This window comes from Palaemon carinicauda, chromosome 36, assembly GCF_036898095.1.
Source record: "Palaemon carinicauda isolate YSFRI2023 chromosome 36, ASM3689809v2, whole genome shotgun sequence".
NCBI lineage: Eukaryota > Metazoa > Arthropoda > Malacostraca > Decapoda > Palaemonidae > Palaemon > Palaemon carinicauda.
This window is the reverse complement of record NC_090760.1, coordinates 65,967,963-65,980,031: the sequence shown is the minus strand read 5'-3', so window position 1 is coordinate 65,980,031 and position 12,069 is coordinate 65,967,963. Positions and strand designations below refer to the sequence as shown.

Sequence of the window (12,069 nt, the reverse complement as noted above, 5' to 3'; positions counted from 1 at the left end):
ATACTTGTATTGGCCAAAGGTTTTATATCCGCATAGGAGGAAAACCAATGCAACATAGCTTGCATAAAGGAACAATTCTATTAGAATTATCCCAGATAAGGTACATAGAATGAATGCTCAATTATACCAATAAATTGACACAGGTGAAGGAGACGCAAGGTTCTCAAGAACAAGCTTATTGACAGACAATAAACAGACAGGTTAACCACAATTATACATATATATATAAGAAGAGGATAACCCAAAACTTTAAGCATAAGTATGATAGTAAACAGGGCTTGTTTGTCTGAAAGAAAAACATTAGATGCCACTTTTAAGATACCGAGGTATCAAAGTCATAAAAGCCTGTATTACAAATCAATGACATTAGCGTTAGAAATGCTCGGCACACATGTCTGTACTTATGCTAGGTTCACCTTCGGAAATGGAACAGTCTGGATGGGCAACACAGTGCCCTCACTTAGTTTGTAGTACAGTATGTAACTACACACTCACCCTGGAATTAATCGTCCCAATTAAGACCACTGTTCCTCGCAGAGTTAAACAGTAGGGTTAACACCGCGACCCACTGCTACCACAGATCTCTTTTAGTTCCTCTACTTGCTTCGCATAGTGGCGAAAGAACACTCTGGAAGACTTCCAGCCAGTGTATGAACGGAGATGTTCAAAATCCATGCAATTAAAGAAATTTAAGAATGAGGCAACTTTCCTCGGATCGTGACCTGCGGGTGTATTGTCAGGATCCGCTCTGCGAATAAAATATGTGATTTTTGCTCTGAGTTGATTCAGAGATAAATTTGAGCCTGATGTTTCTCCCCTGAATAGTTGACCACCCTTGAAGTCTGAAGTTCTATGAAGATAGACCTTTAGGCATTCTACTGGACATAGAGATGCATCTTCTTTCAGAGGGCAGATTCTCCAGGGACCCCACCTGTTGGTGGGTAACTCATTCTTGGCGAGAAACGTAGGATCCGTAAACAGGTTCAGTTCTTCCCCATCCAGGAACTGAACACGACCTGCCTCTCTCGAGAGGCTACAATTTCACTAACCCTGGCCCCGGACGCGAGTGCAAATTAGGAAAATAACTTTTTGTGTCAAATCCTTTAACGCACATTCTTCATTGCTCAACAGAAAAGCGAAATGAAGAACTTGTCTAAAGACCATGAAATGGGCTTTGGAGGTGCTGAAGGTCTGAGCCTAGCACAGGCTTTCGGGACTTTATTAAAGATCTCGTTACCTAGGTCGACCTGGAAGGCATATAGAATGGGTCTTGTCAAAGCAGACTTACACGCTGAAATCGTGTTCGCTGCCAACCCTTGACCATGGAGGTGGGGAAAAAAGATAAGCAGAAGTCTGTCAAGATCTCCTGCGGAATCTTCGCCTTGACAAAAGGCCACCCATTTTCTCCAAGATGACTCATATTGCCTTCTAGTAGATTTGCATTTATATTCCTCAATGAAGTCTATACTGGCTTTCGAAATCCCGAAACGCTTTCTCACCGCTAGGGAGAGAAAATCATGAACTGCAGGGTCCGGGTTTTCTGTAATGAAGCGCAGACAGTTGACTTCTGGACTCGCTGGGTCAGAACTGGATCTGGTAGTGGTACAAACTTCAGCTACAGTTCCAATGCCAGGAGGAACCACACGCTGTTCGGCCACTTGTGGGCCACTATTGCCGCTACCCTTTGAAGGATCTCAGTTTGTTGAGGACCCTCAACAGAAGGTTGTGAGGAGGGAACAGATAAATCTTGGACCATCTGTTCCAGTCGAGGGACATCGCGTCCACTGCTTCCGCTAAGGGGTCCTCGTACGGGGCACGTACAGGGGCAACTTCTTGTTGTCTTTCGTCGCAAAGAGGTCTATCTGCAGTTCTGGGACTGATTCAGAATGAAGGAGAATGATCCTGCGTCTAAGGACCATTCCGACTCTATCGGTGTGAACCTGGATAGAGCGTCCGCTGTCACATTGCGGACTCCTTGAAGGTGAACTGCCGACAGGTACCACTTCTTCTTTTCCGCCAATCGGAAGACGGCCAACATCACCTGGTTGAGAGGTGGTGACCTCGATCCTTGTCGATTCAAGTATCTTACAACTACCTCGCTGTCTATTACCACTTTATGTGGAACGAATGACGCGGGGAGACTTTCTTTAAGGTAAGGAGCACTGCCCTAGCTTCTAGAAAGTTTTATGAGAAAGGTCTTGAATAGCCTGGACCAAGTCCCCTGGACTTTTTTCCGATGAGAGTGACCTCCCCATCCCTCCTTTGAGGCGTCTGAGTGAATCGTCACCGACGGGGGAGGTGGCTGAAGAAGAACCTGACTTCTTTAGATGTCTGGCTTGGGACCAAGGCCTGAGAAGAGTACTTAGCCGAAGCGGCTGGTCTTCTCAGATCTCTTCACGCGTTTGATGCATAACTTCTCCAAACTCCGATTGCATCCTTTAGCTGTGCTCTTAGCACTGGGTCTGTCACCGAAGCAAACTGGAGAGAGCGCAGTACTCTCTCCTGCTCGTGTCTTGATATCCTTTCGGAATCTTGAAGTCTCTTGACAGAACCCGCTATCTCCTTCCTTTTCTTCGCTGGGGTGGAGAAACGGTGTGACAAAAGGTCCCAGTGGATCTTAGCCACTGGAACTTTTGAGATGGAGAAAGTCGAGACTTTTTCTGTTGATCTTGAAGCCTAGGTACTCTAGGAACTGGATCACTGACTGGAAGCTTGCAAGCATTCTGTCTCGGATGCTGCCCACACCAACCAGTCGTCCAGGTAGGCTACTACCTGAATTCCCTTTAGGCGAAATTGTTTGAGAGCTACGCTCGCAAGCTTCGTAAAAATCCTTGGGGCTATGTTTAGCCCGAATGGCATGGCTCCGAAGGCGTATAGTCTTCGCTGTAGCCTGAACCCTAGGTAGGGGGAGAGTCGATGGCTAATTGGAATGTGCCAGTAGGCATCTGACAAGTCTATAGAGACGGAATATGCCCTCTTGGGCAGTAAGGTCCTTATGTGTTGCAGTGTTTAGCATTTTGAATTTGCAATTCACTATGAACTTGTTAAGTGGCGACAAGTCCAGAATGACTCTGAGCTTTTCCGAGTCTTTCTTGGGAACACAAAACAGCCTCCCTTAGAAATTGATGGGCTTCACCCTTTTTCTCCAACCGTTCTTGAACGTACTCCTCCATAACGGGGGTGGAGTGTTGGAAAAAACCGAAGGTACGGGGGTGGAGTGCTGTACCAGCTCCCGCCCAATCCATTCTTGAGTAGGCTGTGGGCCCAGGGATCGAAGGTCCACCGATCCCGAAATTTCAGAAGTCTCCCTCCTACCGGTATCACCTCACTTGGACTGCCGTCCTGAGGTCTTGCCTTCCTGACCACGACCACCCCTGAATCCCCTTCCCCTTGAGGGGCGTCTAGACGAGCCTCTGGCTGCTCCTCTAGGCTTTGCTCGGAAGGAAGTAGACTGCCCTTCGAACGCTGGGGTGAATGCCGTGGACTGTGTCGACACGGCCTGGGGTACCCACTGAAAGGTGGTCGGGGTTTGTGCCACGATCTGGGGCACTGGGGGCAATGGCAATTGCAGTTGCTGTTGCTGTCTAAGAGGCTTGGCTGGCCGAGACGGTAGCCTAGTCCTCATAGTCTTCCTCTTTGGTTGAGGACCCTCATCCGGGGAAGACTTTCTTTTGATAGCCAGGTCCCACTTCTGGAGAAGGTTTCTATTCTCCAAGGTGGCTTTATCAAAAACTTCTTTGACCAAGTCGGTAGGGAAAAAGGTCTTTTCCCCAAATGTTGGAGGAGATTAGTTTCTTTAGCTCGTGCCTCACTGTAGCCGAGGTAAACACGAACTCCCTACAAGCTCTCCTTGCCTTGACGAAGCCATAAAGGTCCTTCGTCACTGTGGCCAGATGAGGCTTGGCCACTACCATGAACATTTCATGGACCTTGGGGTCACTTGCCATCGTCTCGAGAGTAGTCTGAAGAGACATTGAGGCAGTCAGTCTTTCTTTTGTATCGAGCTCACTTCGCAAAAGAAAGTCAGACAGCTTAGGGGGGTCCTTGCCGAACTGACGTCCGGCAATATCAGCCTCCAACTTTCCACTTAGAACGTAAGATGGACGTCCTTCTAATCTTTGTGGTCCATAGGCAGGGCCAGCGACAAGGGTTTACACTCCTCTAGGGAGGGGCAAGACTTGCCGGCCTCGATTGCTTTTAGTACAGCCAGAAACCCTTTCTGTAAAAAGGGGGAAGGCTCTAGTAGGCGAGGACACAAAGGAAGGGAGCTTCCTATTCAATGCAGCTACCTTTGAGTTAGAGAAGCCCCTCTCTTTCATCGAAGATGAAAGTAGAGCTTGAGCCTTAGCATGGTCATCACTATGACCTCCTTCGGCTCTGCCTCCTCCTTTGAAGCTGGTTCCTTCCTCAGCCGGACATAACAGTCCAGATATGGTGCCTTGCTGGGCCAGAATTCCACCCTCCAGGGGAACTGAGCCCAGCATATCCGAGATGACGATCTTTCCAGTCGTCATCGACATGTGCTCAGCATACCTCCATGGGTTAGCATCCGAGCACAAAGGAAGGTCTTTCACATTGAGCTTTTCTGGGGCCCATGTGATTCTGCAAGGCACTGCATTCGCAGTTCCATTGCAGCCGCCTTCTCCTGATTCTCCTTCTGCATTTGTTGGATCATTCCAACAATAGAAGAGAGGGCCTGTCCCAGCTCTACTGGGAGACCGGCCGATGTAGAGGGACTTGAACTTCATCCTGGGCTTCTGCAAGGAGGTCTTCCTCCTGACACCCGTCCACATCAGATATCCTGTCATTTAGCTGGATGTCTTGCATCGCGACCGCGACTTCAGCATCCACCTGGATCTGAACTTAGGGGATCTCCTCTTGAGGCTGGGGAATCACTGCCTCAGCTGATGCCTTAGGGAAAAGATACGCCCTCATCTTCTCACTTGGAAGATAAGGGCCAGAAGTGTACTTTTGGAAGCCCCTTACCCAGGTACGAAGCTTCTTCCTAGCTATTTAAATGTCTCATTAATCAGGTTAGTGCACACAGTACATACCTGAGGGTCCCAATACCGGAGATCATCCTTGGAGACAGCGTATGCTGCGTGTCTCCTACAAAACTCATGTCCGCAGAGGTTCTTGCTGCTGACATTGCAGAAAGCACTTCCCCACTTCGGAGTGTCCTTCTGTAAAGAGAAGAAATTTCCATGAGTATCAAGTGAACTATGTATCACTGGATATGCATAGTATAGCATAACAATTCATAAATGAAAGACACACACTTGTGTTTCCCTCACAACCCATTGTTGCAGCCTTCCAGATAATAAAATCAAAAATGGTTTATCTCTACTAGAGTAACCAATGCAAGGTTTCCATAGGAAACAGGTGGAGCTCACACCTAGGCAATGATTTTAAAAATCCTGGATAATAGACGGGGAAGAACTCTGCTTCCTGTCTGAGGGCAACAGCAAAGGGCTGTGTAAGAAAACACAATAGTGTTAGAAGATACAGTGCTGTACCTAAACTTTTACTATAGTTTTCTTCTTACTGTATATGCTATACAGAAGAATACTAGTACAGTATAGGAGGATGTGTGCCGGCCTGCCTTTGCCGGCCGGCACACACCACAATTAGCTTTAAAGTATACTACTTAACAGCTATAGGGCGGCAGCCCTCTGGTTCAAATGCCTGTGCCGGCGGCAGCAGCTGCCGGCCAGCAACAGCCAGTGTTGGCCGGCAATGATTGCCGGCCAGCAACTACACAAGGTAGTACCCAGCTGCCGGCCACACTCTTGGTGACCGGCAGACAAGGACTGACATAAGCCGGCCGGCAAAGGTACAAGACCGATGCCAGCCGGCAGCAAAAGAACCAGAAGACTACCCCTGCCCGGCTGCCGGCCTCATAGGCCGGCAGCCGGCCTCATAGGCCGGCTGCCGGGACAGGTACAGCACTAGAAGAAAATAGAATGGATGCCGGGATAAGAGTGTACACAACCCCCCCAGCCCGGCAACCGAAAGAGTGCATATAAGGAAGGGGAGAAACTTAATTCAGGCTTCCTTGACCAATGCCGTCCGGCTCTGCCGGCAGGCATGGATGAGGGACCAAGAGAGGTCCGGGCAGCACTCGAAAACATAAGACCCTTGCCGTCCAGCGTCTCTGCCGGCCGGCAATGGGCTTAGTCAATCCAAATCCCAACCTATACTAGGTCCAGAAGTAGAATGACATATGGTACAGTAATACCCCTGCCGGCCAGCTCTGCCGGCCGGCAAGGTACAGTACAGTAATGGCTAGGCCATTACGGAGATAGAGGGGGAAGGGACAAGAGGGTCCTGCCAACCTTGCTTTAGTGACAGATCACCCGTAGCCAAGAACTCTGTCTTAGCCTAAGGGAGATCTAAGGGAAAGGGCCAGCGCAGTAGTATAATACCTGCCAGCTTCCAGAGCACCAAAGCAAGGAAGGCGTTGCAACTCCCAAGGGAAGATTTATCCTCCCCGAGAACAGCAACAGGACTTAGTCTGGTCGATCACACAAGAAGGAATCATAACTACAGAAACCTTCGACAGTGACCTAAGGGAGCTCAGCTCCCTTTGTAAGTGTTAGGTCAGCGAGGGAGACTCTGCCCCAAGCCAAACAACACGGACTCAGACTAAAAACTCTGTTGTTCTGACCCTCTTTGAACCAGACTCTGCTGGAACAGGAAGGTACAGTAACACCCTAGTATAGTTTTATCGAAAATAAATTCGGAAAAAACCACTTAGGGATAAGCCCAAGGCTTAAACAGAGGGAAAGGGATTGCATACCTTCTCCGAAGAAAAGAAAGCAACCGGGGAGTATGATAAAGTATACTAAGGCTCCATAAGCAATTAGCCTAGGCACCAAGAGAATCGATTACCTAATTCACCGAAACTCTCACGTATACAATCTTGGAAATATTCCACACAGTCTAACATGTATAAAATATAGCCTAAAGCTTCAATAAAATTTTAATTACACTCGGAAAAACCATAATCATGCATTAAGTACTAGGACCAAACGACTAGGCTACATGGCCTAGCGTAGGCCAGAATGGCGAATACTTCGCCAAATAATACTAAGCACGAAAGGAAATCCTATGTAAAGCTAAATAGCTAAATTTTATTAAGCAAAACAACCAGGAATGTCACTCTGACTAACTAATTTATACCTAGCGAGTGACAGTGTCCAGGACACCTCTGGTAGGCTACGGCTCTTGTATCAAAGATTAATCCTATTAATCACTCAAAATTTTACCAAGAGCCTACATTTATACATAACAGACACTATACTCAACTTATCCGAGGTCAACGAAGACGAAGAAGCCATGAAAAGCTGAATAAATCCAAGATTTGCGAGAAAAACAGGAAAAAACACCGAGTTGTTAAGCTACGCAAAAAGGAATACAGATGGCGCCAGGATTGGCGCCAGGCACGCATACGAATCGGGGGATAGGGAAGCCTTGGGAGCGGCTCCCCTTTTTCTTTCCCGAATTCGTATCTCGTCAATCTCCCTCCTACGAGACGAATCTCTGTTCAGGTCGTAGATTGCCATGTGACGTGTCTAGAATACGTCCTCTGATATGTCGCGATATCCCTTTCACGAGGGATACTCGCTCCAGGAGTTAGAATTCTGGTACCTTAAGGTAAATTCTCTGGGAATATCGCCGTAGTTGTAATATACCCTAGGAAGCTACCCTATAGGAACTTCCATCAGGACGACATGGCTTGAGCCCAAAAATATATATATACATATATATATAAATATATATATATATATGTATATATATATGTATATATATGTATATATATACATATATATATATATATATATATATGTGTGTGTGTTTCTACCTTCACAGGGAGATTTTCTCAGTATGAAGACAGCTTCTGTTATTGTAGCAAGTCTTAAGGAATGAAGTCGCCCTCCCCAAACTTCTAATTTCTCATCGTCAATACAATATAGTCTGTTAACTATCAGGTAAATTTTTCACTTTTTATTTTTGTCAACTGACGTGTGTGTTTGCTATAGTGTGTGAGTTGTATAAATGGTGTAAAAATTGGTCCAAGACAAGGAATGAGTTATGCCACTATGGATGTACGGTACCTGTATGGGTAGATCCAAGGTCCTTTAATGGGTAGATTGATTTGAGATATCAGAATAAGTCCGGTAAATAGTTGTGTCAGAGGTGCGAGGTTAGAAAATCTGAAGCGAATGTATAGTGGATACCTTGACGTTTGCAAATAAATACTTTGTTGATCGGGAACAATGAAGAGAAACAACAGGAACTAGTGAAATGTTTGTAAGTTTTGCCATAGGAAAAAGTTCAAAGGGAATAATAGGAAGAGTATGGTTGTGAGGGTAAGTGTAAACCGGAACCCAGTTTGATGAAGTAATATATGTTTATACTAATAGTAGAAGAATGTAAATAGTCCCTGTAGATAAAACAGGATATCAAAATGAGAGAAAGATTAGGTAACAGAACAGCTTAGCTTGAAAGACAGCAGAGATCTTCAAAATTATTATTCCATCGCACCCTTGTGGTCTATGGAGGATGAGTTTGAATGAAATGAAGAAGATTCAGGCTGGTGAGGCTAATACTTTGTATTGTATATGTGGTGCATGAATAAGTGATGGGACGAGAAATTTGGAGATAGTAGAATAGTCAGTAGATAGCATTGGTGAAAGGAATTATTTGAGTATTTAGACAATGTTCAATCATGTAGAATGAGTGGAAGACAATAGGTTTGGGAGAAGAGTGAATCATTTAGCGTTAAAGCTTATTCAAGATGATGTTGAATGATGCATTGTGTGTATGTGTTAGGTGTGCAGTTGTCGATATTTTTGTTTAAGCACGTGAAGCGTATAATTTTATGGAAATTTTATTTCACTCATATGTTAATGGCTTATGTATGAAATAGGCAGCGATGTATGTTTTTTTTCTCAATTTCTAATGTTTATCATGCAAACCATCCTAGAGGCATGTCAGCGGAATCTGAGCGGAGTAGCTCCATGTCGGATCGCAATGTTGGGTCAGGAGGGAAGAGAGAACCTATAAATCAGCGTCCTTCTGTACTCCTTGTCGGCAAATGTCTCATACGGGAAACCGGAAATGCCGCCACGTTAAACAGGCTGAGGTGAGAAATTTAAACTATTTTGTCCGAATTTTGGGGATCAACTGTGTGTATGCTTATATGAATATATAATCCATTTTTTAAACTTTCAAAATGCTCATTAAGTCAAATCTATTTTTCAAGTATATATATATATATATATATATATATATATATATATATATATATATACATATATATATATATATATATATATATATATATATATATATATATATATATATATATATACAGTATATCTGTATTCTGATGGTTAAATCAGTAGAACTTCAGAAGTTCAAACTTGTTGCAAATGCTTGTATGGTGATCATGTCGACATATCTCTTTTCTTGTATTATAATCTTAATGTTGTTTCTGATCATAAAATATTTCATATTTTTATTCATTATTTCTGATATATAGTGTATCTATTAATATCCTTTTCCTACTGGGCTACTTTCCCTTTTAGAGCTCGTGGGCTTGCAGCATCCTTCTTTTCTAACTAGGGTTGTTGCTTAGCTAGTAATAATGATGATGATAAAGTATGCGAGTATATTCTGGTTATGTGTATCTATATACATACCTGTGTATAAGTGTCTGTATATATACTATGTATATACTGGTATATATACCAGTGTATATATATTATATCATATATACATAGTGGCATATATACCTGTGTGTATATATATATACTATATATATATATATATATATATATATATGCATACAGTATTTGTATACATATATATATAAATATATATATATATATATATATATATATATATATATATATATGCAGTACATATACATATATATACAATATATATATATAATATATATATATATATATATATATATATATATATATATATATTTGTACATTATATGTATATATATATATATATATATATATATATATATATACACACACATATATGTGTGTGTATGTCTAGTTTCTCATTAGTATTTTATTTGTTAATGTTAAAGAAGTTTAAAATTTCCCAAAATGATAATCATTTAATTATTTTTTTCATTTCCCAAATCAATATATTAACTAAATCCTAAAGTCACCCTTGTTTCAACTTATTTCCTCATTGTCTATTTACATGTAGTTGTTTTCTGTTTTTGTAATAGTGTCTTCTAGAAGCATTTTGTTTACATTAATTATACTTGTTGTTAATGCTATTGTATCAATAAAATCATTAGAACTTCAACTAATAACGAAATTTCCAATGACCCCCATGACCTCCAAAGGTCACACGTGGAGAGCGGTGGATACGACTGCGTGATGGTTGACCCGGAAGACCCTACGGAGCAGGAGTTGACTCAAGACAGCCTCCGCGACCTGATTCAGAGTCGAAATGTGGTGTCGGCTGTTGGTCTGCACCTCTACCGGAGTGCTTCCACTTTGATTGCCTTGAAGGTAGGAAATTAATTATGGTTCAACTGTATATATATATATATATATATATATATATATATATATATATATATATATATATATATATATATATATATATGCATATATATATACCTGTATATATATACAGTATATATATATATATGCATATATATATACCTGTATATATATACAGTATATATATATATATATATATATATATATATATATATGCATATATATACCTGTATATATATACAGTATATATATATATATATATATATATATATATATATATATATATATATATATATATATATATATATATATATATGCATATATATACCTGTATATATATACAGTATATATATATATATATATATATATATATATATATATATATATATATATATATATATATATTTATGCAAAAAATGTATGTATATATTAAGTACTATTTTACATTCATGTGATTAATTTCATCATGACCTATTCGTATCGTATTAAAAATTCATTGAATAAGTTTTCATATATTATGTAACACGATAAAAATTGAAACCACTTATATATTTATAATGAAAATGATATGGATTAAATAATACGGCAGATTATACATCATTGCTTTCATACAAAATATATACATTATGACAAAAGAACAAAGGTAATTATATCTTTTATTAGTGATAAATAATATTAACTCCTAAATGTAGTTGTTTACATATAACCATTATAGTTTATAGAGAAAAACTTCTCTTTTATTCCTAGGAATTGGGTGTCCCTTACATCTGCTATTTTGGGGGAACAGACATGAACACAGGAGTGAAATCCCCCGAAAAACTTGAGCTCATGACGGAAGTGGTCTTCGGAGCCCGATATCTCATAGCCTTCACTGAGGACATGAAGGAGATTGCTCTTGGAGTGTGGGTAGGTAGTTGCTCATTTTAGGTGGCTGTGTTGCCTAAGTAAGAGTTGGTATTGGCTTAGAAGAGCTGATTACATTGTCAAAGTGTGGAGAAAGAATTTTTGTTACTTCATTGTCAAAGTGTGGAGAAAGAAGTTTTGTTAGTAACTTCATAGTCAACGTGTGGAGAAAAAATTTTTGTTAGGTACTTCGTGGTCAAAATGTGGAGAAAGTCTTTTTGTTAGTTACTTCATTGTTAAAGTGTGAAAAAAGAATTGTTGTTAGTTACTCCATTGCCCAACTGTGGAAAAAGAATTTCTGTTAGTTACTTCATTGTCAAAGTGGGAGAAAGAATTTTTGTAAGTTACTTCATTGTCAAAGTGTGGAGAAAGAATTGTTGTTAGTTACTCCATTGTCAAAGTGTGGAGAAAGAATTTCTGTTAGTTACTCCATTGTCAAAGTACGGGGAAAGAATTTTTGTTAGTTACTTCATTGTCAAAGTGTGGAAAAAGAACTTTTGTAAGTTACTTCATTGTCAAAGTGTGGAGAAAGAATTGTTGTTAGTTACTCCATTGTCCAACTGTGGAGAAAGAATTTCTGTTAGTTACTTCATTGTCAAAGTGGGAGAAAGAATTTTTGTTA

At 41.2% G+C, this 12,069-nt stretch overlaps 1 protein-coding gene across 2 annotated transcripts in view; it reads left to right on the top strand.

Annotated features, from left to right (window-relative positions):
- Positions 1-12,069, top strand: part of LOC137628451 (glycosyltransferase 1 domain-containing protein 1-like) — a 59,720-nt gene that overhangs the window by 23,793 nt on the left and 23,858 nt on the right. The window contains exons 2-5 of one of the 2 annotated variants that reach the window (XM_068359598.1): positions 7,873-7,991; positions 8,990-9,148; positions 10,382-10,550; positions 11,292-11,450. In XM_068359598.1, coding sequence (XP_068215699.1) covers positions 8,994-9,148; positions 10,382-10,550; positions 11,292-11,450 — 483 coding nt within the window. In that variant the 5' untranslated portion in view covers positions 7,873-7,991; positions 8,990-8,993. The remainder of the gene's footprint in view (positions 1-7,872; positions 7,992-8,989; positions 9,149-10,381; positions 10,551-11,291; positions 11,451-12,069) is intronic. The other variant, XM_068359599.1, reaches the window with a different exon arrangement.